General features: G+C 44.7%; 2 protein-coding genes across 9 annotated transcripts in view; one reads left to right on the top strand and one right to left on the bottom strand.

The window, feature by feature from the left end:
• The window catches only part of LOC117426806 (armadillo repeat-containing protein 8), a 23,158-nt gene extending 5,169 nt beyond the window's left edge, over positions 1-17,989 (bottom strand). The window contains exons 1-18 of one of the 3 annotated variants that reach the window (XM_034044845.3): positions 17,782-17,823; positions 17,205-17,289; positions 16,249-16,325; positions 15,940-16,011; positions 14,141-14,283; positions 12,334-12,431; positions 11,903-11,995; positions 11,727-11,807; positions 11,234-11,309; positions 10,659-10,749; positions 10,070-10,130; positions 9,625-9,825; positions 9,387-9,482; positions 3,663-3,745; positions 2,923-3,004; positions 2,474-2,560; positions 2,190-2,282; positions 1,795-1,944 (exon numbers count right to left, since the gene is read on the bottom strand). In XM_034044845.3, coding sequence (XP_033900736.1) covers positions 1,795-1,944; positions 2,190-2,282; positions 2,474-2,560; positions 2,923-3,004; positions 3,663-3,745; positions 9,387-9,482; positions 9,625-9,825; positions 10,070-10,130; positions 10,659-10,749; positions 11,234-11,309; positions 11,727-11,807; positions 11,903-11,995; positions 12,334-12,431; positions 14,141-14,283; positions 15,940-16,011; positions 16,249-16,325; positions 17,205-17,207 — 1,587 coding nt within the window. In that variant the 5' untranslated portion in view covers positions 17,208-17,289; positions 17,782-17,823. Of the gene's footprint in view, positions 1-1,794; positions 1,945-2,189; positions 2,283-2,473; positions 2,561-2,922; positions 3,005-3,662; positions 3,746-9,386; positions 9,483-9,624; positions 9,826-10,069; positions 10,131-10,658; positions 10,750-11,233; positions 11,310-11,726; positions 11,808-11,902; positions 11,996-12,333; positions 12,432-14,140; positions 14,284-15,939; positions 16,012-16,248; positions 16,326-17,204; positions 17,290-17,781 lie in introns of all 3 variants that reach the window. The other 2 variants (XM_034044843.3, XM_034044844.3) reach the window with 2 other exon arrangements.
• Positions 17,159-26,330, top strand: LOC117426759 (lariat debranching enzyme A-like). Of its 6 annotated transcripts, none has more exons than XM_059033917.1 (9): positions 17,159-17,180; positions 19,332-19,600; positions 21,069-21,193; positions 21,435-21,515; positions 22,219-22,304; positions 22,819-23,043; positions 23,403-23,480; positions 24,311-24,456; positions 24,966-26,330. In XM_059033917.1, exons 2-9 carry the CDS (start codon positions 19,404-19,406, stop codon positions 25,717-25,719), a joined length of 1,692 nt encoding a protein of 563 aa, XP_058889900.1. In that variant the 5' UTR covers positions 17,159-17,180; positions 19,332-19,403; the 3' UTR covers positions 25,720-26,330. The 6 variants fall into 6 exon arrangements, with proteins under 6 accessions (XP_058889900.1, XP_058889899.1, XP_033900597.1 ...); XM_059033916.1 differs by lacking the exon at positions 17,159-17,180 and adding an exon at positions 18,058-18,147; XM_034044706.2 differs by lacking the exon at positions 17,159-17,180 and adding an exon at positions 18,147-18,166.

The raw sequence follows: 26,330 nt of genomic DNA, 5'->3' as shown, positions 1-26,330 counted from the left end.
CTGGACATCTTCCGATTGTGAAGGGAAGTAAGCATGATGTGTCTTTCATCTGCTGCAGTAAGTTTCCTTGGCCGACCACTGCGTCTACGGTCCTCAACGTTGCCCGTTTCTTTGTGCTTCTTCAAAAGAGCTTGGACAGCACATCTGGAAACCCCTGTCTGCCTTGAAATTTCTGCCTGGGAGAGACCTTGCTGATGCAGTATAACTACCTTGTGTCTTGTTGCTGTGCTCAGTCTTTCCATGGTGTATGACTTTTGACAGTAAACTGTCTTCAGCAATCTCACCTTGTTAGCTGAGTTTGGCTGTTCCTCACCCAGTTTTATTCCTCCTACACAGCTGTTTCTGTTTCAGTTAATGATTGTGTTTCAACCTACATATTGAATTGATGATCATTAGCACCTGTTTGGTATAATTGTTTAATCATACACCTGACTATATGCCTACAAAATCCCTGACTTTGTGCAAGTGTACCTAGAAGAATTGATGCTGTTTTGAAGGCAAAGGGTGGTCACACCAAATATGGATTTGATTTAGATTTTTCTTCTGTTCACTCACTTTGCATTTAGTTAATTGATAAATATAATCTATTAACATGTCTATTTTTGAAAGCATTCTTACTTTACAGCATTTTTTCACACCTGCCTAAAACTTTTGCACAGTACTGTATATATATATATATATATATATATATATATACACACACACACACTACCGGTCAAAGTTTTAGAACACCCCCATTTTTTCCAGTTTTTATTGAAATTTAAGCAGTTCAAGTCCAATGAATAACCTGAAATGGTACAAAGGTAAGCGGTAAACTGCCAGAGGTTAAAAAAAAAAAGGTTACCAAAAACTGAAAAATAATGTACATTTCAGAGTTATACAAAAAGGCCTTTTTCAGGGAACAAGCAATAGGTTAACAACTTACAGCTGTTCTGCAGCAATGGAAGTAAATTAAGCCTTGAAAGTTGATGCCAACAATTCCTACAGGTGTCCCAACTTTTGTTGATTACTTACAAACCCCCTGTCTGTATAAAAGCAGTGTTGGAACAGACTGTGTTACTACACCCTCTTAAGCATTACTTGGACAGTATTGTACTGCAGGAAGTAGTATATTGCTCTCATAATGGCGAGAAAAATGGTGCACTTATCCAACCAAGCTATTTCAGTTTTTATTTTTAATTAATTTTCTACAAATTTCTAGAATATTATTTTCACTTGGAAGTTGTGGGGTAGGATGTGTAGATAAATGAAAAAACAAAAACTATTTTAATGCATTTTCATTCCAGGCTATAAGGCAACAAAAGGTGAACATTTTGAAAGGGGGTGTAGACTTTCTATAGTGTATACTGTATATATATATCGGTGTGAGTGCCTGTCTGTTTGTTTGTCTGTATGTATATATGTATATGTATATATATGTATATGTGTATATATATATATATGTATATGTGTATATATATATATATATATATATATATATATATATATATATACACACACAGTATATATATATATTTGTATATATGTATAATGTTAGTGTGCGTGTATAAGTCAGTATCTGTGTGTGTCTGTGTGTATATATAAGTCAGTATCTGTGTGTGTGTGTGTGTGTATATATAGGTCGGTATCTGTGTGTGTGTGTGTCTGTGTGTATAAGTATGTCAGTATCTGTGTGTGCGTGTGTGCGTGTGTGCGTGTGCGTGTGTGCGCGCGCGTGTGCGTGTGTGCGTGCGTGTGTGCGTGCGTGCGTGCACGTCAGTGCGTATGCAGCACCGTGTGCTTGTCTGTGCTGACCGGCCGTGTGGAGAGCAGGTTCCTCAGCAGTCCCAGGGTCTTCATGAGCACGTTGACATCAGGGTCAGAGAGCAGTCTGAAGAGCTGCTCCGTGCTCAGCGCTCGCAGGATATCCATCTTGATCTTCTGCTCTGCCTGGAACGCCATGTTCTACACATACGAGAGAGAGAGGGGGGACCACACAGGTACCAGTGAGTGAGGAGGCGAGAATCTCACACAGATATCAGGGACACCTGCAGTATACTGTACACTGCTTCTCGTTTTCAATAAGTCTACATTACAGACACAGGCCTTCTCATCAATACTAAGTGGGTATTATAACCTCATCGATACAGGAGACGGGTATTACACCTCTTCAATACATAAGTATATATACATTGAGTGTGGATACTCACCATGAGTGCCCAGATCCCATTGACCCGCAGCGCTGGGCTCTCACTCTGAGTCAGGCTGCACAAAAGATCGATCGCTCCGGACTCCAGAATCGGCTGCAGGGACACAGCAAGCGAGGCGTTCACAGACAAAGCCAGAATCAAACACTGACCAATACACTGACCATGACACCAGTACTTGTTAACTACCATCATATGCATAGAGGGCAGAGCAACCCCCCTAACCCTGCACACAGTAGTGAAGGATTGCTCTATTACTGTGCATGAGACCTCTTGCTCAGACTCACCTCCTTGCTGGGGGAGAACTCAAGCAGCAGGTTGCACAGTGTGGAGGAGGCCATGACCAGGACCTCTTCCGGAGCATTCTGTAGCAGCTAGGGGGTAGAGGGAGAGGGAGGGAGGGAGCGAGAGAGGAGACAGATATGTATATGAGTGTGTACTTCAAGATGGAGTGGCCTTTGCACAGTCCATTCTTTTTTTGGAACACAATACAGAATGCAATACCTAGTAGCTCCAGGTGACATTTTCAACAATTTTATCCAAGCTGCTAAAAATCAAGGCTGTTCTGGTGGAATACTGCCTGAAAATGTCACTGTACAAAACAAGTAGCTTGAACACTAAAGAAAGCATTTGCCAAAACGATCACCTATTCGACTTGCAGGTTTGACCCCTCTTTGCCTCCCTCTCTGCCTCTAAAACCACCTGCCTGCCTCTCCCTCTGCCACTCCCTCCTCACCTTCATCAGTGGTTTCCACACAGCGTGGTCCTGGAAGCTGGTCCGGAGCTGCTGAACGGAGCGAGACAGGCTGTGCAGACACCTGGAGGGGAGCGGAGGAGAGGAGAGGAGAGGAGAGGAGAGGAGAGACGACATCAGCAGCATTCACTGGCCCTCCGACATCAACTCCCACTGAGCTCCCACTGCCTTGAACACTCAAGTGCACTCCGTGGAGCAAACATTGAACAGGTCTGAAATGTGCACAACAAACAGTACACTACAGCACACTGCTGGAGACAAAGAGCGGATATTTTAGGGCAGAAGAATAGGTAAGCGAGAAACAGTTTGAAGGCAAAGAAATGTTGTATAAAGACAACTAGACGGAAGCAAAAATGTGATCTACTAAACATCCTGAATCGTCACACCCCCGTATTTGCTGACAGAATCACGTTACACTGCACGCAACACGCAGGTGACTCCAAACCGAGAGGGGACCCCCCTTCACCCAATAGACTTGATCAGGTTACAGCCTGGTTACTGTGCAGCTGCACATGGAATTGTAGCGTAACGAGTAAATGTGTTACAAATCAGACAGCGCTGTTTGCATTGCAGTGACAATGCCAGAGAGAATGAAGCTTTGTCATGTCTATCCAGGATCTGTGTACCCCCTGCTCACAGGGGTGGGGGTTGCTGGGGGAGGGAAGAAGGGGTCACCCAGCAGACAGTGTGGAGAGAAGAGAAGGTAGAGAAGAGTTGCCTACCTGACGGCCGCTAACCGCACCTTGATACTAGACTCTGACAATCCACTGACAATTCGGTCCATCATATTCTCAGTTTCAATTATCTAAGGGAGAGAGGTTAGGGCTGCATAAATTCATACAGCAGGGAGAACAGCAAGGAGACAGTCAAGATAACAACAATAACAATGACAACAACAACAACACGCCGCATCACACATCGCCAGTCTGCCCTCCTCTCCAGGTGTGACCAGAGAAACCCAACAGACACCCCCAGAAGATCACTGCAGTGTTTACAAGAAGCACATAGCCTTTACACTGGCTGTATCCTGTGCTGTCCACAGTGCAGCGATATATTTTTAAACAGGTCATAAATCAGCCATCATTATTTCTTGGGAGCTGAGATGGGAGCATGACCTGGATACACTAACAACGTCCACAAGATTCCAAGCAGATTATGTGATAATGTTGAAAAACACAGAGCAACAATGATAATAACAGAGAGAACAGTAAAAGGTAAAGCGATGACATTGTTGTAAACACTGGAGGATGTTTTGTAACCTTTTGAACTAGGAGATCTACGACCAGTTACGCAGTCAACAATGTATCTCACAATATTAGCTACACTTTTTGGTTTTCCAGTTATCAGTTGCTGTACCTGTTAAAGTCAATAGACAGATGGAGAGCTTCCTCGTGTCTTCAATTAAAAAAAACAACAGCCTTAGAACCAAACAACTACTCATACACACACTCCAGGGGTGCTTCTCTGATTTGTAATATTCATGCAGAATTTTCTCCTAGGAGTCAATAAAGATCAAAAGACTTGAAAATACAGCCCACAGAGGCATTACTTTATTGAACTTCAGTGTTCTGGAACACAAAGATTCTGTATATCAGAGAATGTAAAAAACACATTCTAAAAAAAACAGCACCCACTGATTGGGTTTCTGCTTGACTTTCCAAGCCTTGTGCCACAAGCAGTCACATCAAAATAAATGCCTTCACTGAAGAATCCCAAAGCACTTTATTTCAATTAAACATGGATTTGAACATTTTAAAATACGATAAACCTGGACAAGGTTTTGACAGGTCCGTAAGTAAAACACCTGCTACCCCAGTTACCATGTAACACCAACTAGAACAGCTGAAACACCTGTTTGTCTTCTTCAACACTAGAACAGTGCTGTAACTCAAGGGATCCTAAGTACTCGGGAGCTGCTTGGTTCTCAGTTTTGTAACTAAATCGAGGACTTTTCTCCTTTCCAAAAGCAATTCATATAATAGATACAAATGTGTCCCAAGGGGTTTTGTACCTCGTACATTTTTTTGGTCCAAAGGCAGTGAAATGAATATAAAAAAAAAGCACTGAAAGACCGCTACATGGAAATCCAGAACAGGGTCAGCGGGACAGGTCTGAATCTATTATCAAGACCAGGGCATTGCAACACACTCCAACAAACCTCTTCCTTTTGCGCTTCTGAAAAACTATCAATGTAGAGCAGTCTGTCACTGGATTGAACTGTCACGTCATCGATAATACGGTAACACAATCAAAATAGCTGTTCCATCAAAACATGGCCCAATACTGCACAACAAAGCCTTGCATTAAGCACAATGAAGTTACGAGAACCCCACTTACCTTTAAAAGGGAGACATCAGCATAATTTTAACAGCAGTGCTATTGGGCTGATTCTACAGAAGAACTTAGACTATAGGAGGTGCACGCCAAGCTGAGATTTGAACCCAGGACTGCCCGTCTCTACTGTCTGTTCTGTCTCTCCCCCAGATAACAGCACGCTCTCCACAAGCTCAGTTCTAATGGAATCAACTCAACACACTGACTCAACCTAGAACGAGCCTTGTACTTGGAGACTGATAAAAAACAAACTCACCTTCCCACTGACACAACAAAAGATTAAATGCACCATTTGCCTTGTTGTAGCACCCAAACCTGCAGGGTTTCTCATGCTTTGAAACGTGACTGGGCTGGAACAAAGCTGAGGTTATGAAACAAGTATCCACTGAATATAGCAGTCTTATTCTTAGCAGGTTTTACTGCAGGTTTAATTTATTAGACACCCAAGCTTTGCCAGACACGCCTTGCATTAGTTTGAAAGGTCTCATTTCTGCTCACCCCCCACACTTGGCTTCATTTAAAACAAACATGCATTCTCATGCACCACATGCTGTGATTTCCAGGAGTGACTGCAGTTCACTCTACTTGCCCTGCCATATCGTGATGCATTGGAGTCCTGAAGGGACGCACCTGACCAGGCTCTCCAGGCAAGGGGACCCCACCGCTCTCTATCAGATCCACATTCCAACACTTTGTAGACTCCATGGGCAGCTGTGTCCAAGCGCCAGTAGCTGTACGCAGTGGCTCAGCTTGGAACAGCGTACACTCTAAACCAGGGGTGTCAAACTCCAGTCCTCGAGGGCCGCAGGGTCTTCTGATTTTCATTTAAACTTAAGCTCAATTAACATAATTGATCTAATTATTTGTTCAATTTAACATATTTAATATTTTTCAAGATCTTTTACAGTTGATGGTTTTAAAAATGCACTTGATTGAAGGTACACTACCTATGAAACATTTTGAGGCCTGAAGAGAAGCGTTAAATGTGTCCACTTAATCAAATAATTAGACCAATTAAGTAATTGAGAGCTCGGGTGAAACAAAAACCTGAAGACACTGCCACCCTCCAGGAACTGAGTTTGAAACCTCTGCTCTAAACCCTTTATATTTCCACAGCGTTTTATTTGCTATTTAAGTTAGCTAATTATTGGATACAGCAAAATCGGTTAACATTTGCAGTACTGTTTATAAATCCTGCTGGTTTCACAGACACTGCCAGCACTAACTGCCTTTGGACTAACTGATGTTACCTTAGTTAAGGCAGTCCAAAATTATTGGTTAGTGAAACCAGTCCTTACTCTCAACTCCTGGCCCATTTGTAACAGTCCCACTGTGCCATTTATTTTTGCTAATATCCTTAAAAGTTCAAATCTGAGGAAAGGCTCTTGCACAACACAGAGCAGAATGAATAAACGGAGCTTTGAGATTAAAATGAAGGGATCCTTGTCCTCCCTTGTGTTTTTTGCTGTACAGTGCCTCCACAGCGCCACCTAGTGCTTGACTGTGTACCAGCACAGCTCAACTGCAAAATCCTCTTCTGCAATAAAAAAAAAAAAAAATTCAAAGCTAGTTCGGTGGAGATTGGCTTTCTCTGCTGCCCTGTCACAGTGTCAGAAGTCCCAGTGGTTCCTGGGGGGGCTATATCTCCCGAGCTGCGTGGGTTCCCTTCTCTCCGCGTGAAAGCTGCTGAGTCCTGCATGTGGAATGGGAGAGGCTTGGGTCTAGAGGATTCTGCTGCGGTCATGTCCCACGGAAACGACTTTCGTTTGTCTTTTTTTTAACCAAAGGTTGATGTGCCCACAGAGCCCTAGAACTTAATCTGCTTTTCAGATGGACTTTAGAATCATGAAGAATGCGGTTCGTTAGATTATACAAGCATGAGTCCTTTGAATTTTTCATCACTTTTTTGCAATTGGTTTATAGGCATGCAGATTTATCAGTTGTTTTGTTATCTGGTACTTTTGACAAAGTCGCTACGATTGATTAAAATGTAACCCTCAGGCTATTGCCCTGATTCCTCACCCACACTGGAGCTTTACCCAGATCTCTGTCTGTACCCGTCTATTGCCCTGATTCCTCACCCACACTGGAGCTTTACCCAGATCTCTGTCTGTACCCGTCTATTGCCCTGATTCCTCACCCACACTGGAGCTTTACCCAGATCTCTGTCTGTACCCGTCTATTGCCCCGATTCCTCACCCACACTGGAGCTTTACCCAGATCTCTGTCTGTACCCGTCTACTGCCCTGATTCCTCACCCACACTGGAGCTTTACCCAGATCTCTGTCTGTACCCGTCTACTGCCCTGATTCCTCACCCACACTGGAGCTGCACACTGGCCAGGCTTGGTGCAGCATTACCCAGATCTCTGTCTGTACCTGTCTACTGTACAGCAGCTTGATCCGGGCAGGAGCTCTGGAGATTAAATCTGTTTCTACTGCAGGGATGTTAAAAGAGTAGCATTTAATCAGTAGCCAAGTGTTACATGTTTACTAAGCTGTTTAACTACTGTCAATGATGCCAAATAGAGAGGGCTCAGCCTCGGTGTTTATACAGCACTATGTGTTTAAAGGGATTTATTTCATATTTAGTCTAACACAAACCCAGACAAGCCGCAGTGCTTTATCAAGAAGTGCCAGCACTCTGAGCAGTGTTCTGATTGGTTACCAGCATTCTGAACGTGTTCATTCCTGCAGTTCTTCAGAGACCCCCCCCCTGTTCTGTTGTGTGATTCTGTACACAGCTTGACAGAGGAGGCAGCATCCCCTCTTTGTCCAGAGGCTTTCTGTTTGCTTGTTTGTTTGTTTGTTTAATAAACTGGGTGATTAAGAATTCTGGAACCACTCTAGCAGGCAGGATTATAGCTCTGCAATTCCCACCATGGTCTATAAGGTAGAAGTTCAATAATTGTTCCAGGGATGGCAACAAGACTCCTGTTCCACAGCAGTTTGATCCATTCCTGGTTTTACTGAGTTTAATAAGACAACATCTGAGCTTGTCACCGACACACTGTGGTTAATCAAGCTCACATTAAAACCTGGAATAGGTGAAACTGCTATGCAATAGGAGTCTTATTTCCATCGTTTAGAAAGTCATGGATGACCCTCTTGGAAATAATGCATCGATGGTCCCCTAGTAAATATTTGTGAATGAAGCAGTAGATGTCAGTTGTGACATTGTTCTATTTGGGTTGTGGCTCCAGACTTCTGAAACCCCATGTACAGTACAGTAAGTTATCTGTTGTAGGCAGAAGGCAAAATAGCCATCGTTTCCACTCAATGCCGAGGGATTGAATCTTCTCCTTTGTCATTTAGCAGAATGGTTGGATGCCTTGGTATTGTGTTAAATGGCAGTCAGTGCTATTTGCCTACGGCAGATCCACTTGTTTCATTCAAAATCGCAGAGAGCTGAGAAAACCACTTCCCATGAGAGAAACAGAGTGATTGCACAGAGCTTTATTCATATCAGCAGAGCACAGCAGCATCACCAGCAAATATAACCATCATCAGTAATAAGCATTAATAATATTAAATCACCATCATCATCACAAAACAAAATCCACACAGGCTACTACTAAACATCGGCAGAGCATACAGGTTCAAATTTGTGATCATATAAAAATGGAAATACTTGAGATATATATGGATATACTGCAGATTTTTTTTTACCCCCAATTGAATGGAATGAAAGGAAAGCAGGATTTATAAAAAATAAAAAAAAATACAATCGTACAATAGCAAAAATTAGAGTAGCGTCCTTCACAAGAATTGAGACGCATCGTTTTTTTAATTGATAAAAGAAAGAAAAGAATATGAGAGTAGGCAAATAATGACCCTTTGCTTTCATGCAGTAAAAGTGCTTGAGATAAATAAACGTCAGTTAGACATGTGCTCAGACACAAAAGCAGCTCTGGATTGGCATTTCTGTGGTGGCCCCGCGCTCACCCGACAGAGTGGTCTCATTCATTCTCACAGAGCAGGCTCACACCGCATGCGAGTGCTTGCAGTGCGTGTGTGTGTGTGAGCGTCTGTCTCTCTCTAATGTCCCTTGTGTCCCTCTCAGGTGGTCCGTCCTGCGGACAGGGCGGGGGGGCGCCCCTCCCCCAGACTCACCTTCTTCCGGATGTCCTCGTCGTTTGCCCCCAGAGATGCATAGAGCTTGAAGGCCGCCTGTCGCAGCTCGTGGGCATGCTTCAGGTCATGGTCCAGCTGCAGTGAGAGGGGGAGAGCACAGGCAGCAATCACATTGAGGGACTGGATACTGCACAGGCAACAATCACATTGAGGGATTGCAAACTGCACACTGCGCACTGCACAACAATCACGCTGCACAGGCAATCAAGCCTCTTACCCGCTTGATGTCTGTGATGGCGCTGACAGAGCTGGGGTATTTGAAGTAGTCTGCGAGCATGGCGATCAGGTGGTCAGTGATGCTGGCGATTCTCTGCAGCTCCACATCCGGCTCAATCAGATAGGCCAGCGTCTCTGCACCGTCCACCCTCTCCTCCAGCAAGCGCTCCTTACTGCACATGCGCACCAGACAGGGCAGAGTCTGAGAGAGGAAAGAGGAGATCATTAACACAGAGGCACTGAAGCTTCACTCTGAACGGTATAGATTAGCCAAGAAAAGTTGTAATTATAATTGATTAAGTCATGCTCTAGATCTATGCAAAAATGTAAGTGTAACAGATGGTGGAAGAATAACATCTTTGAGAGGGCAGGGTTCAGCAACACAGACCCTGATTGAATTAGACAGGTCAGCATTTCTTTGTTAAAAAAGCCCAATGTCCACACACCTTTAACACAATGCAGTTATCATCAGTCCTGATGGCTCCAGCTCTGCACATGTACGTTAGGCTGGGGGAACAGAACAGAGAGAACAGCTTCAGATCAACACATCGATACAGCGATGGAGGTTCAGGGGCTTGACAGTTCTGGTGTACTGGCCACAATGGACGATGGGGGCTGCACAGAAATACCTTTTTTTTTCGGGGATTATTAAAAGGGATTTACAAAATGAAACCTCTTCTTTAGAAATCAACCCCCACGACCATAACTAATCCAATAACATACTAATATATTTTCTATAGTGTCCTTTATGTGCAGTCCAACCATCCCAGTACATGTACAGTCCAATCACTAACCTTCAGATATACAGTAGAATGAAAAAGAGCTCTAAACTGCTCTCTATTAAAAGAAAAAGAAAACAGAATATTTTCAACTTAGATTTAAAACTAGTGATTGACAGCATTCCGAACAGAACCTGGAAGTGAGTTCCAAAGTGAAGGAGCTGGAACTCAAAATGCCGAGCGACAGACTGGGAGGCGAGGTCTGCACTGCACCAACTGCCCAGGCAGCAGAGAGACACCCCACACTCAGAGTTACCATTTGGCTGCTGTGAGCTGCATTTCAATGGGCTTGTCCCTCTGCATCATCCTGACGAATACCTGAGATAGCAGCTCTCCATCCACCAGCACTGAAACACAGAGAGGGAGAGGTGGTTAGACAGCACGCTCAGTTAAACAAACACTCACACTGTAATCTACTACAGGCTATGAATGGTAAAGCTTTGTGGTGCCAAAAGACTGCCAGGCCCTTAGTGAGTAGAGTACAGTAAGTGGATTTTGAGGAAAGGACAATAGCAGTGAAAAACACGAAAAAAAATACAGAACTATGTGAAAGTGTGGGAGTCTTGTTTACAGGCACTTGCTGATGGGGGGGGTACCGAGTGGAGAGGGGGAGAGAGTTCAGGGTTAGGGTTAGGGTTAGAACTATGTGAAGTGTGGGAGTCTTGTTTACAGGCACTTGCTGATGGGGGGGGTACCGAGTGGAGAGGGGGAGAGAGTTCAGGGTTAGGGTTAGGGTTAGAACTATGTGAAGTGTGGGAGTCTTGTTTACAGGCACTTGCTGAGGGGAGGGGTACAGAGTGGAGAGGGAGAGAGAGTTGAGGCGACACTCACCATTCACCAGAGTCATGGAGACCTGAGGGTTTTCGTAGGCCAGGACCGAGAAGCATTTCAGTGCCTGCATTTGTACCTGCAAGAGAAACAAAACAAGCATCAGTTTGAAGACCAGAATAAACAAAGCAGCTGGACAGCGATCCTCCTCAAAGGGCTAAACAAGCTTTTATAGAAAGTGCTCCCTCTATTTCAACATCTGACTTAAAAAAAGAAATGAAACCGTGACACACAGAGTGAATTAGAAAAGGGCCCTTATACTGGAAAATACTTTTATAATTTACTGTCATCACAGCCTATCAGCGAGTTTATTATTATTATTATTATTATTATTATTATTATTATTATTATTATTATATTGTACTGTTATATTTGATGGAGAAGAAGGAAATCATTGTCATCATTATAAAATGTTTGTGTTTATTAATTCTGACAGTGACGTCCCAAGTAAAGAGACAACACACCAGGACCACACTGCTCTGCTCAGGGGCTTCACCTTGTATGAAAAGGAGATCAGGAGGTGTGCAATGTTCTGGATAGCCCCGTGGTTGTAGAGTATCATCTGATGGTCTGGAGTCTGAAAGGAAAAGATTCACAAACGTTCAGGAGCTGGGTAGGTTAACCACTGGAATGACTTCACTGAAACGTCACTAGAACCCTAAGAAGCAGTACCTTGCAGCAGTGAGAGAAGATCTGACAGATGTACTCCTGTGTGCGTCTCGACCGGCTTAACAAAGACATGAGGTGAGGGATCACTGCTGCATCCTGCAAGCACACAGAGAGAGAGACACAGAGTGAGAGAAGAAATCATCAACACATACAAACACAGCTACTGTTACTTACAAAGCATCCTAATAAGAAGCAACCTAAGACTACAATAAGCCACTAAATTAAATGTTTGAGCAGTTTATCTTTGGCTTGGTAACTTTATTGGGCAGGATTTTGCTAATGACTATTTGTGGTAAAAAGCTTTGTCCTAACTCCAGGCATTCTCAGTTCTAAACAATTAAAAAAAACATTCCTCCCTGCAATATTAACTGAGACTAAATGCTCTATTAATAAAGAGTTGACAGTGACCGATTCAAGCTGCGTCTCAGTCTCACCGTATAGAGGAGCTGCACAGGAGTGACAGTGCTGATGAAGACCGTCCGCAAGCAGCGCAGACAAGCCTCAATGAACTTGAGGTCCTGAGAGAGAAGACCTGCCAGAGAGAGCGAGAGCAAGGGAGAGAGAGAGAGCGAGGGGGAAAGCAACAGCGAGAGAGCGACAGCGCAAGAGCGAGAGAGAGCGAGACAGAGAGAGCGAGAGAGACAGAGAGAGCGAGGGGGAGAGAGAGTGAGGGGGAAAGCAACAGCGAGAGAGCAACAGCGCGAGAGCGAGAGAGACAGAGAGAGCGAGGGGGAGAGAGAGTGAGGGGGAAAGCAACAGCGAGAGAGCAACAGCGCGAGAGCGAGAGAGACAGAGAGAGCGAGGGGGAGAGAGAGTGAGGGGGAAAGCAACAGCGAGAGAGCGAGAGAGCAACAGCGCGAGAGCGAGACAGAGAGAGCGAGAGAGACAGAGAGAGCGAGGGGGAGAGAGAGTGAGGGGGAAAGCAACAGCGAGAGAGCAACAGCGCGAGAGCGAGAGAGACAGAGAGAGCGAGGGGGAGAGAGAGTGAGGGGGAAAGCAACAGCGAGAGAGCGAGAGAGCGACAGCGCGAGAGCGAGACAGAGAGAGCGAGAGAGACAGAGAGAGCGAGGGGGAGAGAGAGTGAGGGGGAAAGCAACAGCGAGAGAGCAACAGCGCGAGAGCGAGAGAGAGCGAGACAGAGAGAGCGAGAGAGACAGAGAGAGCGAGGGGGAGAGAGAGTGAGGGGGAAAGCAACAGCGAGAGAGCGACAGCGCAAGAGCGAGAGAGAGCGAGACAGAGAGAGCGAGAGAGACAGAGAGAGCGAGGGGGAGAGAGAGTGAGGGGGAAAGCAACAGCGAGAGAGCAACAGCGCGAGAGCGAGAGAGAGCGAGACAGAGAGAGCGAGAGAGACAGAGAGAGCGAGGGCGAGAGAGAGAGCGAGGGGGAGAGAGAGTGAGGGGGAAAGCAACAGCGAGAGAGCGACAGCGCAAGAGCGAGAGAGAGCGAGACAGAGAGAGCGAGAGAGACAGAGAGAGCGAGGGGGAGAGAGAGTGAGGGGGAAAGCAACAGCGAGAGAGCAACAGCGAGAGAGAGAGAGACAGAGAGAGCGAGGGGGAGAGAGAGTGAGGGGGAAAGCAACAGCGAGAGAGCGACAGCGCAAGAGCGAGAGAGAGCGAGACAGAGAGAGCGAGAGAGACAGAGAGAGCGAGGGGGAGAGAGAGTGAGGGGGAAAGCAACAGCGAGAGAGCAACAGCGAGAGAGAGAGACAGAGAGAGCGAGGGGGAGAGAGTGAGGGGGAAAGCAACAGCGAGAGAGCAAGAGAGCGAGAGAGAGAGACAGAGAGAGCGAGGGGGAGAGAGAGTGAGGGGGAAAGCAACAGCGAGAGAGCGACAGCGCAAGAGCGAGAGAGAGAGCGAGCAAGAGAGAGACAGAGAGAGGGTTAGGACTGCAACACAAACCCCCCTCTCTCCCTGTCCCTTAGCTGTTACCTGAGTTCTCAATCACTTAACTAGACCCTTAATTTAACTGATAATTTGCTAATTAGACCTTTTTAATTGTTTTCAGCTGTTAAACAGTTGCATAGTTCAAGTTACTTCTAAAATGTTATAGCTAACTTGAACTCTGCAACTGTTAAGAGCTGAAAACAATTCCAAAGGTCTAATAAAGTAAATTAGGGTTGAGAAACACTGCTCTAGCCCACACTGCCTCCCTCCCAGTCCTCAGCTCTAACCACTAGCCCACACTGCCTCCCTTCCAGTCTCTCAGCTCTAACCCCAGTGCTCAAGGCTGGCAGTCCAGTACCTTGCAGCAGGGCAGGGATGATGTGGCAGTCCACCAGGGACTTGACGTTGTTCTCGGTGCCCATGGCCAGGCTGCCCAGCACCACGGCACACTCGGTCCGCAGCTCCGCGCCAGAGGAGTCCTGCTGGAGGAGGTACAGCAGCCTGCCGCAGCAACAAGAACAAGAAAAGCTCTTTATACAGGAGAGCACCAATTCAGAAACACTTAAAGAAACTTATTAAAAGACTCAGTATCGCAGTTTACCCTTCACAGTGCTGTGTGTTACCTCCTGCAGGGTTACCTGAGCACATCCAAAAAACTGCCACGTGAAATAACCTGCAACTAATCAAGATTTACCTGCTCAGCTCAATGGAAGCTCATTTCTACAAATCACCATTCGTACAATATTTTTAGTAAGGAAAAACACACCCAAAATACACACCTATAATTAACAAAAAAAAAATTAATAAATAACTAATGCTTTTAATTCAGTGGCTTGAAAAGAAGATGATCTTATCTTATTAGTGAAGGATCTCTAACGGTCGCAGTAAGAGCAGTCAGGTGTGCTGGTTTTGCACATCAAACATTAACTTTGCAGCGGTTTGAACTGATATGTGGAACGATGAACAGAAATACATCCAAAGGGCTTGATAAAAACAGCAACAGCAGCAGAACCCTTGGACACAGCGCGTTTCACAGCCGATGCTTTCCCAGTACACTTCCAATCTGATAACCGGTACCTTTGCTTGAGCCCCCGGCAGAATTTATCAATGACTTCATCTCAGCATCTTTCAAATACTCAGTCCCTTTGTGCATTTGTGCTTTACTCTTGTAAAAATCTCTTATATTCTTTCTTCATGTCTTTGTGTGCCACTGTAACATGTGAGAATAACAGCCTACCTCCACACAGTAAACACACGTGTGCTGCCGTGAACTCTCATGACATTCCCATTGCTCCTACCGGCTCTGGTGGCGGGACTAACCTGAGAATCTCAAGGAACGAGATCCCCATTGTATCCCATTTAGAAAGGGAAGCACTCAGCACATCGGCTCTGACAATAGGCTGTTTTGCTGCTGTTCAGTCCTGGTTTCCAAACACTGTGCACTGCCTCTCACGCTCACAAAACAATTAAGCAGTCCGATTGTTCAACACAGTCTTCCAGAACAACCATTAACCTTCAAAAATACTACAAAAAATACATGACGATGATTTGAAACAAAACAGAACAAGCCCTAATCAAACCTGCTTGTCTGTGTTTATAGGAAGTGTTTTTGCTAAATAGCATATGGGTAAAGATGTAAGTGTAACAATAAACATACAGTATGTATCTATGTTTGTTTGCATGTGTGTGTATGTATGTACATATGTATGTATGTTTATTGTTATACTTACACTGGGGGTCAGTTCCTGTTTTTCAATTCCAATTCCATTTCAAAATCAATAACCAGTTCCAATTCCCATTCCCTTTTAATCAATTCCAACATATTATTGATCAAAATTGCAATTAGCAGATTCTGTTTAAAATAGCTTCTCACAATGGCAACACATTACTTCTATTGAAGTCACCATCAGTTTATTAAATTGGCTTCAAATGAAAGCAGTTGAACTACCACAACAATATTTTGTCTCTAAATGATATTCCAACTCCATTGAAGGAATTGGAACTGGGAATTGATTTTAAACAGGAATTGACCCCAACCCTGCATAAATACATCCACACACGCTCCACTCTACCCCTGTGGATGCAATATTCCTTATTCTCTGGACTCTCATTCCCAGACGTCTGTGTAAAAACAATTCAAGAGGGGCAGACAGTTACCTGGGAACAGCTCCCAGCACGATCAGGTTTGCCTTCTGCTTGTTGTTTCCGATGACTGCATTCTTCATGTCACTGAAAACACAAAACAAACAGCAAACACGGCTCCACTATGACTCAGTGCCAAGGGGTTGAGCTGTGCATTCTCAGGGCGTGTGTGGGTTTGCCTTTCAGGAAAGCCCCACAGCTTCTCTTACCGCGGTATTGTGAGTAGCTGAGGCCCAAGCTGCTATAGGGATTGTTACAGTATATACATTGTATCATTATATTTAATTATATATATATATTATTCATAGAAGTGCAGCTACTCACATGACTCCCAGCAGCACTTTCTGTGGGTCTGGGTCGAAGAGTCTGTCAACATAATGGCGACTGCTAGCTGTGACCTCCTGTGGGAAACACAGACCCACTTTAATACGCTGAGCCGCTCAGCAAACACAGATGCATCTAGAAACGTGGGCACTGACTTCATGATTTCTGAAGTCTACGCAAAGCAATAAGAAAATAATGTTTAGGTCTGGGACACTTCATGCAGCAGACACATTTCTACATTATTATCCTGTAAAGAACAACGGTCATGTTGTGATGTCACAGTAATTCATTCCAGCCTACGGGTCATTGGTTAAAAATATCTGAGGTCTTCCTAATCAAGAGCAAAAGCTGAACAGCAGCTAGGCGGCCAGTACTCAAATCACAGCCAAATCTTGAGAACAGTTAGTGCTAGACTATTGGTATTTTGAATGCTTCAATATCTCTCTGCTATCCATCTAAATCTGAGTTTTATTCATCAGGCAGCCTTATAGTAGTTTTGGACTAATTCATTTCACAGGAAAATCATAGGAACAACCGTACTGCATTGGTCACTGTGACAGACCATGTTCCTGTGTGACACTGACAGATGCAAGGTGTAGCTAACCCATAGGTACAGCTACAACACAGACACCAGGCACTGCATCCGAGCAACACTTCTGACACAATTAACTAGTTGAACATGCTCTGCTAAACAAAATACCAACACAGGAGACCGTTATTATTATTAGTCATGTTGTGATTTCCAAATCCTTAATTTACCGCACGTGGATGAATCTATGATAATCAATTAAAATCTGCCATTCCTTAAAACTCAAATATATTAAACAGCGACAGGTATATTTCTCATTAGAAAACAGGACAACATTTGAGGAAGGACCGTACAACAATATAGCCTGGTTATTGTAGCAGAGTTTTTCTTTCAAACTATACGAGTAAGTGGTCTTTGCAATTATTACCATGTTTTGTCACAATCGACATCAATCCTCGGAGCTCAAGGAAGAGACTGGGTTTTGATTAAACTGAAAAAAACTAAGTTGGTTTCTAGAAAGAACGAAAGTGACAGCTTGCTTACTCAACCAAACGACACAGCGATGTTGTGATCATCAGGCCCCTGTGATTTCGAATTGCACGACGTACCGATGCTGATTAACCAGCTAGGGCTGCCAAGGGGGCGTCTCCTTTTAAAAGCCCCTAAATACCACCAGCATTTCTGTTGATTACAAGAAACGGGTTCCGACAAAGAGGCGTTTTCTGCACAGATTGCATTTATTAATAGCCCGTTTTCAGCAACTGGGGGCGCGTAAATAATAAAAAATTTAAAAAACACACAAAAACAAGGCAGGTTTACTGAATTCGGTGTCAGCAACCGTAGAGAGCCCCCATGTTTACAACCCGAATGAGATTCCTGCCCCAGCGCAACCCTGCAATACGAAAGCCGGTCTAAAGTGTGCACAACCCCGCTGCGTTGCGTAAGCACTGTACAAAACAACAACAACCATGTATTTATTTATTTGTGCAATTCGTTTGACTCACAGATAGCACGCTGATACGGAGAGGGGCCTCCAGCAAACACGCCATCTCTTCCCCCTGACAGCCGCCCCAACCGCAGCAGCACTTTCCACAAAAACAAACACGCCGCTTCACTGGCCGAATGTTATTAATAATAAACACCTGCTATCTGTTTTTAATCGTGGTGGGAGTTTTATCTTCCCCGAACCAAAGCTCGTTTTTATCCACGCTTTTTGTATTTATTTAATATTATTATTTTTAACCTTAATAACGATTCCCGGTTTATGTCGAATGTTAACTCGAAGATTAACTAAGAATCGTTTAAGAGGGAGCTATGGCTGGTTTGTGTTCGGCGGTTTCCACACTGAGTTGCGTGGTACGGCAGTCAAGGTCAGCAAGAGTTTGCGGGGTACAGAAAGAAACAAATGACGTTTTTTTCAGGGCAACAACACAAAAACCTATTTTAAAGTAATTTCCCCGACCCCTGTATAGTTTCCACTGAGCCTAGATCCATCGTGTAGTACTTTACACTGGTTTATATACGATATATACTTTAGTGCTTTACTTTGATATAAATATCCAGAGGTTCTCAATGTTTGTTCACTGGTGTGTGTATGTATTGATTTGTATTTTTAAGACAATTAAATCAGGACAGGGCGCTTTCAAAGTGTTGAAAGTGCAGTAGCAAATCACAGGAATTCGTTTACCGTAGCCCCTCTTTCCGGGGCTTCAGAGCGCAGGCGTGTATTTGGATTCTGTCATGGTGGGACGATTTTACTGATAATTTCGTTTACTTTTATTTTTACTAATTGTTGTCATTGGTGTTTCTTTAAACGTAACTCGCATTGGTCCGTTTCCCGTGTACGGTGATTGATTCGGGGGGTGCACTTTTTAAATCCATTTCAGCCTACTGTACTGGGAGGGGGTGGGTGTGTGTGTGAGATGTGGACTTGGTTTTGGTTTTGATGCGCATGTTTTAACCGATAGGTATGTTGTTTTGGATTAGGTTGCAGAATACATCCTCACATTAAGTAAGAGGTATATACGCACGTAGTAATGTCGCACAAGCAACAGTTGCTTGACTGGCTTGTTCTTTCCCATTGTTTAGATGGATTCAGAAGTAGCTCTTTTGAGATATTGAACAGAAACAAGCACGTGTCCCCCCAGTATTGAAACTGTTCTAATAGTAGGTACAGAGCGGGCTCGTTGGCCTTGATGTTATTGTGCATGCTACAGCCAGTGAACCAGTGTATTATAACAGGGGTAGAAATAAGGCTCTCATTGCATAGCAGTTTGATCCAGTCCTGGTTTTGCTATGAATTTAATAAGACGCATCTGAGCTTGTTACCTAGAGACTGTGGCTGATCAAGCTGGTAGTAAAACCAGGAATGGGTGAAGTGCTTTGCAATGGGAGTCTTATTTCCATCCCTGGTATGAGTTTTTCCAGTGTATATTGTATCCAGACAGAAGATCACAAAGTGCCTTCATCCTATACAAATCTATGAGCAACCTCTGTGCGTGAGTATTTCATTTTACTAAATAAATTGCTTCTCATTTCTTGTTTGACCCCCTAGAGTCAGAGCTAATTGTAGCCCTACAGCCCCCCTGGTAAAGGTGTGTCGGAGATCTCTCCCTGCCTCGTCAGGATGAAGGTGGCGGTGGAAGGCTGTTGCCATGGCGAGCTGGATAAGATCTACGAGACCATTGCGTTCCTGGAGAGGAAGGAGGGAGTGAAGGTGGACCTGCTGCTGTGCTGCGGAGACTTCCAGGCCGTGCGCAACGAGGCCGACATGAAGTGCATGGCAGTGCCGCAGAAATACAGGCAGATGCAGACCTTCTACAAGTGAGTCAGCCACTCCAGCATCAGCACACTGCTACCACTGAGCACAGTAATGATATTAATAATCATAATACAGACCTTCTACAAGTGAGTCAGTCATTCCAGCATCAGCACACTGCTACCACTGAGCATAGTAATGATATTAATAATAATAATCATAATACAGACCTTCTACAAGTGAGTCAGCCATTCCAGCATGAGCACACTGCTACCACTGAGCATAGTAATGATATTAATAATAATAATCATAATACAGACCTTCTACAAGTGAGTCAGCCATTCCAGCATCAGCACACTGCTACCACTGAGCACAGTAATGATATTAATAATAATAATCATAATACAGACCTTCTACAAGTGAGTCAGCCATTCCAGCATCAGCACACTGCTACCACTGAGCACAGTAATGATATTAATAATAATAATCATAATATAGACCTTCTACAAGTGAGTCAGCCATTCCAGCATCAGCACACTGCTACCACTGATCCTAGTATAAATAATAGTAATCAATAATAATAACAATCGCCCATCCTCAAAACAGTTACTGAACACAAATCTGTAGTCTTTGGAAAACGGTACATATTGGCTGAAGCAATTCCGATGTGTTCAAATGTGGTGGGCACACCAGCCCAAGCTCTCATCCATTGTGACAGTGATGTGACTTGTAACTGCATTGCTAGAGTTATGAGATATGTCTGGCTTCTTACGAGAACAGTAATATTAATGGTGATCACATTCACAGCCCCTCGCAGAGTCAGGTATAATATTAATAATAATATTAATGATGATCGCATTCACAGCCCCTCGCAGAGTCAGGTATAATAATATTAATGATGATCACATTCACAGCCCCTCACAGAGTCAGGTATAATAATATTAATGATGATCACATTCACAGCCCCTCGCAGAGTCAGGTATAATAATATTAATGATGATCACATTCACAGCCCCTCGCAGAGTCAGGTATAATAATATTAATGATGATCACATTCACAGCCCCTCACAGAGTCAGGTATAATAATATTAATGATGATCACATTCACAGCCCCTCGCAGAGTCAGGTATAATAATATTAATGATGATCACATTCACAGCCCCTCACAGAGTCAGGTATAATAATATTAATGGTGATCACATTCACAGCCCCTCGCAGAGTCAGGTATAATAATATTAATGATGATCACATTCACAGCCCCTCACAGAGTCAGGTATAATAATATTAATGATGATCACATTCACAGCCCCTCACAGAGTCAGGTATAATAATATTAATGATGATCACATTCACAGCCCCTCGCAGAGTCAGGTATAATAATATTAATGATGATCACATTCACAGCCCCTCACAGAGTCAGGTATAATAATATTAATGATGATCACATTCACAGCCCCTCGCAGAGTCAGGTACAATAATATTAATGGTAGTGTGTTCAGCACAGTCCAGACTGACCGGGTGTGTGTGTCTCAGGTATTACTCTGGAGAGAAGAAGGCTCCTGTCCTCACCATCTTCGTGGGGGGCAACCATGAAGCGTCCAACCACATGCAGGAGCTGCCCTACGGGGGCTGGGTGGCACCCAACATCTACTACCTGGGTAAGACTGAGCCCCATTCACTGGAATTGCTTCATTATCCGTTCCTCCCTGTCGCCCCACTGATTGATTGAGCGAATGATCATCTCTCCCTGCCCTCACAGGAGATGAATTCATGTTGGAGAGTGATTCTAATTGATACATTGGTGATGTTGATTGGTGTGTCACCCCCTCCTCCTCCTCCTCCTCCTCCTCCTGTTTTATATGGTTAATGAATTGGTCATATTGGTCGTGTCTCCCGCAGGCTATGCAGGAGTGGTCCGTTATCGAGGGGTCCGGATCGGAGGGCTGTCTGGGATCTTCAAGTCACACGACTACAGGAAAGGTAACTGCACACCTCCCTATAATACAGTGCAATCCATAGCAGGGTCTACCGACTCACTTTGGGACAGCCAGCAGATCATTGTTCACGGTGTACTATTAGGGATGAACTAAAAATCATTTAAGAGCTTTTCAATTCGGGGAAGGGGGGCGGGGGACAGATTCACTCAACTGATCTCTCATTTAAAGTTACCTTTCCTGTAGTCGTGAGAGATCAGTTGAGTGATTTTTTTTTTTTGTTTGTTTTGTTTTTTTCCCCCACAAAATAACATTGAGAAGTGTCAACAGACAGTCACCCTAATAGCAAAGGAGTGAGATTCAGGACTTGCTCATTGTTTGGTTGTACAGACCTGTATATTTATTAACAAAAAACACGGTGCACAGGATAAAGTGCATCAGTGCTCCATGCAAACAGAACAGAAAATAGGAGGCACTTTTTTACACAGAGAATTGTGAGGGTCTGGAACCAACTCCCCAGTAATGTTGTTGAAGCTGACACCCTGGGATCCTTCAAGAAGCTGCTTGATGAGATTCTGGGATCAATAAGCTACTAACAACCAAACGAGCAAGATGGGCTGAATAGCCTCCTCTCGTTTGTAAACTTTCTTATGTTCTTAAACGCAGTGCAGACCTGTCGGTAGCTGATGCAACCTTCCTCTGCATGTTCCCTGCACAGGTATTAATACTGAGCTTCCTTTCAAATCCAGGTCACTTTGAATGCCCTCCGTATGACCAGCAGACAGTCAGGAGTGCGTACCACGTGAGAAACATTGAGGTCTTCAAATTGAAACAGGTGAGGGGGAGGCTGCATTTCATCTGCAGTTCTCAAAGCAAACCTCATAACCAGAGTGCTCTGCAAAGCCTAAAGTGTCTGCAAGCTGTTCCCAAGAGCCGGGCAGCACCCAGGTTTAATGTAGGCAGCCTTGTGCTTCTGCATCATGCAAGGCAAGCAGCAGTTAGCCCAGGGGTGCTCACCTAGCTGCTTCCCAGCATGGTGTGCATGTCTGGGGGGCTCAGTTATAGCGCTTACAGGGTCAAAAAAGTCCCCACTAAGTAAGAAAAACCTGACCTTATGGGAACATCCCTGTAATGTTTAAACATATTGTAATGTCTAACTTCAACTTTCATTGTTGTGTTGATCCCCCCCCATCCCCGCCCGTTCCTCTGGAGTTTGTAGAATAGTAAATCTACAGTATGGGGTTCAGTGCAGAGTTCTCATGAAGACTGTAAACTCTGTGTGTGTCTCGGTGTGTGTCTGTGTCTGCACTGCAGTCGATGGGTGATCGTTGCTCACCGTGTTCTCTCAGATCCGGCAGCCCATGGATATCTTCCTGTCTCACGATTGGCCGCGAGGGATCTATCACTACGGCAACAAGTCTCAGCTGCTGAAGAGGAAGTCTTTCCTGCGGCAGGAAGTGGAGTCGAACTCGCTGGGCAGCCCGGCTGCGGCGGAGCTTCTTCAGCACCTGCAGCCTGAGTACTGGTTCTCCGCTCACCTGCACGTCAAGTTCGCAGCCTACATGCAGCACCAGGTCAGCCTCACAATCATTCATTCATTCATTCATTCATTCATTCATAGGGCTGGTCTTTTAAAACGTAAACACATTATCGAATATTCTTTCATTTTGAATTAGCCCGATGTACCACATTATAGTAAAACACTATTAAATGACCAATTAAAGTCATTACTAATTAAATTACTATGCCATCAAATTAGAAATTCAAGAAACCTTGCAAACCTGTAAGCAAGAAATGTTGGGAAGTAAATTGCAGTAACAGTGTTCGGCCACCTGGTTGCATGTGTGCTGTTCAAAGATTATTCATACATACACACAGTTTATCCCAGTAAATGAAAGCGTGTTACAGGCTTGTGTGTGTTCTGTGTTTCCAGGCGCAGAAGGACTTGTTGCCAAAGGCAACCAAGTTCCTGTCGCTCGACAAGTGCCTGCCTCACCGAGACTTCCTGCAGGTGAGTGGGCGTCACATCAGGGATTTAAAGGAGTTATCACATTATACGTTATTTCACATTATACAGATATCACATTATTTTTACATACAATTACTATTATTTATACAGTTGGGTTTTTACTGGAGCAATCTAGGTAAAGTACCTTGCTCAAGGGTACAACAGCAGTGTCCCCCACTGGGGATTGAACCCACAACCCTCTGGGCAAGAGTCCAGAGCCCTAACCACTACTCCACACTGCTATAGATATGACTTATCTATTTCTGATTTGGAAACTTTAAAGGGTGCCTTTTCTACTGTCTGATACAATTGTGCAAATGACAAATCTGGCGTTGCTGTTCGAATTCATGTATGAGAAATAAAACATTGAGAATCACTGGGAAGGAGCTGTCACAATACCAGTACATCCTATCCTGTGTATCATCCAGTGCATAGAACACGTGACACAAATCCAATGTTAACTTAGTAGTAGTTCTTATTTTTTGGGGTGGATTTATAATAAGTTACATAGTGTGGAGGGTGTCTGTTACTATATAATAAACCATTTCACAGAACACTTTGTCACCCCTGAACTGCATGAGATGGCATTTTCTATAACTAGTAAGAGAGCCTGCACCACTCAACCCAGGATGAAAACTCTGCTGCCCCTCATACTGCGTTTCCATGTTAATTTAGCCAATCCGAGCTTCCCCGGATCATTCTTCTGCCCCTTTCCCATAGCGGGCCATGGAAACGAGGTTCTGCACACCCCCAGAGTAACGCAGTGTCAGGCCTGTAGGTGCACCGCCCTGTGTCTTCCCCTGCCCTTACCCGTTTTCCCGGCTGTGTCTCAGATAGTGGATATCGAGCAGGACCCCAGTGCCTCGGACCGGCTGGAGTACGACCCTGAGTGGCTGTCCATCCTGAAGAACACCGCCAGCCTGGTCAACACGACCGCCAGGACCTGGAACATGCCAGAGAACAACGGCCTCTTCTCCCGGTGAGCAGATCCCCGGCACAGCCTGCTCAAACACTGACCAGACCAGACAGAGGACAGATGGAAATTAAGTGGAGATAGATTTAGGACAGAGGGTTAGACACTTTACACAGAAAGTGGTGAGGGGATGGAATGGGTTAAGTTTATCTGTCCTAGAAAAAACGTGTCTATGAGTTGAGCTAGTAAAGCTAGTGAGTGGGGAGGCAAAAGAAAGATACTGACGGGAGTAAGCTTGAAACTAAGCAAGGAATGAATCAGGTTAGGGTTGGTTTGGCCATGTTGACTGTACTTGCACAGACCCTTCATTAATGCTGTCCGTATTACAGGATTTTTTTGTTTTTGCTGTGTAAAGTTAGTACTGTACTTTTTGCATCTGAACTGAACAATAGCAATCACACAGGGTAACAAGTAATCCCAAGGTAATCAGATTGGGATTTCCAGATAGTTGATTTCAGTGGTAAACAAAGAGTGCTGTACTAACCTATGTGTCTGCTGCTCCCTGGTGTTCCCAGGTGGGATTACAGCGCCTCTGAGTCTGGCATGAAGGAGGTCCAGTCTGACCTGGGGGGTGACCTACGTGTCCCTGAGAACTTCAGCGCAACGGCGCCCCACTACGACCCCAACAACCCCCAGTTACAGCGAGAGCCCACCTATGCAGTGAACCCCCAAACCACAGAGCTGTGTGCCTGTCTGGGGCTCACCGACCCCAACGCATGCAGGACTGAGGGGGTAAGCTGGGAGGAGGAGGAGGAGGAGGAGGATAACCTGAGCACAGGGAGCGCAGAGGAGCCCAGCGAATACCCCACTGACACCTCGGGGCTGTCCAGCTCCGTCAACCCTGATGAGATCACCATCGAAGAGGAGTGGGAGGAGGAGGGTGGCGAGGAAGCGGCGATACAGAGCCCCCCGGCACGCCTCGTCCTGCCCTCTCCCAGTAGAACCAGCAGCAGTGACGGGCTGATCGGGAATCGGCCCCCCTTTTCGCTCACTGCCAGCCTGCCCGAACCCATTAGGGTCTCGTCCTCGGAGGATTCCACCAATGAGGAGCCGGCACGGCATGAGGGGGCGGGGTTAACAGATGGCATGGAGGGGACCAGCTCACCCCCTAGTGAAGAGAGCAGCGCAGCACGGCCTCCCAAGCGCATCAGCGGGGAGAACGCAGCCACGGGCGAGGGTACAAAAAAGATTAAGAGGAGGAATCAGACCGTCTACACTGCACAGGGAGAGGAGGAGGAGGAGGAGGAGGAGGAGGAGGGAGACTGCTGATCGTCTTCACGTTTTTATTCTAATTCGGCTTGTTTTAATTCTCGTGGCGGTGGGGTTTTTATTTAGTGCACTGTGCTGCCTGCCTCCTGTGGATTGTATGCTGTTGCTGTTTCTTTCAGAGGAATTGTTTTAAAAAGATCGCTGGCTGAATGCTGTCCAGTAATTGTGGGTTTTTCTTTTTCTGAAAGGGTATTGCTGCGTCTGTAAACAGTGTAACACTGTGTTTACGTTTTTTGTGTGTGTTTGTAAACATTGACTTCCCCCTTTTTACTTTATTTTAATCATGTAACACAATCAGAACGATTTGTTTTATTTTACAGCAGTGTGGCTCTGTCTAGCATTCTTTTTTTATTGTTTGTTTTGTTTCACTGAAACTGGAGACTGCTGTTAACCCTCTTTAAAACAGCAGTCGAGAACAGATTTGTGAATACCAAACATTTTTAAATTAATGATTATTGACTTCAAAATTGAAGTTGACAATTCTGTATTGTGTCCCTTTACCCAACCCCCACCGCACGGCAGGAAATTGTGAGGAAAAGATTTGGATTACACTATGATTTTAATTTTTGTTTTAGGTCGGAAAGCACATTAAAATGTTATGTTCTACTTGA

The sequence above is a fragment of the Acipenser ruthenus genome, chromosome 11 (genome assembly GCF_902713425.1).
Source record: "Acipenser ruthenus chromosome 11, fAciRut3.2 maternal haplotype, whole genome shotgun sequence".
Taxonomy (NCBI): domain Eukaryota; kingdom Metazoa; phylum Chordata; class Actinopteri; order Acipenseriformes; family Acipenseridae; genus Acipenser; species Acipenser ruthenus.
The sequence above is the reverse complement of the archived record's forward strand: the minus strand, read 5'-3'. Positions and strand labels throughout refer to the sequence as shown.

What these genes read in the sequence shown, in the direction of transcription:
- LOC117426759 (XM_059033917.1), top strand. Translation starts at nt 19,404, where the DNA reads ATGAAGGTGGCGGTGGAAGGCTGTTGCCATGGCGAGCTGGATAAGATC. An exon ending in AGGTCTTCAAATTGAAACAG is followed by an intron (nt 22,305 to 22,818) that starts GTGAGGGGGAGG and finishes GTGTTCTCTCAG; the next exon opens with ATCCGGCAGCCCATGGATAT. An exon ending in CAGCCTACATGCAGCACCAG is followed by an intron (nt 23,044 to 23,402) that starts GTCAGCCTCACA and finishes CTGTGTTTCCAG; the next exon opens with GCGCAGAAGGACTTGTTGCC.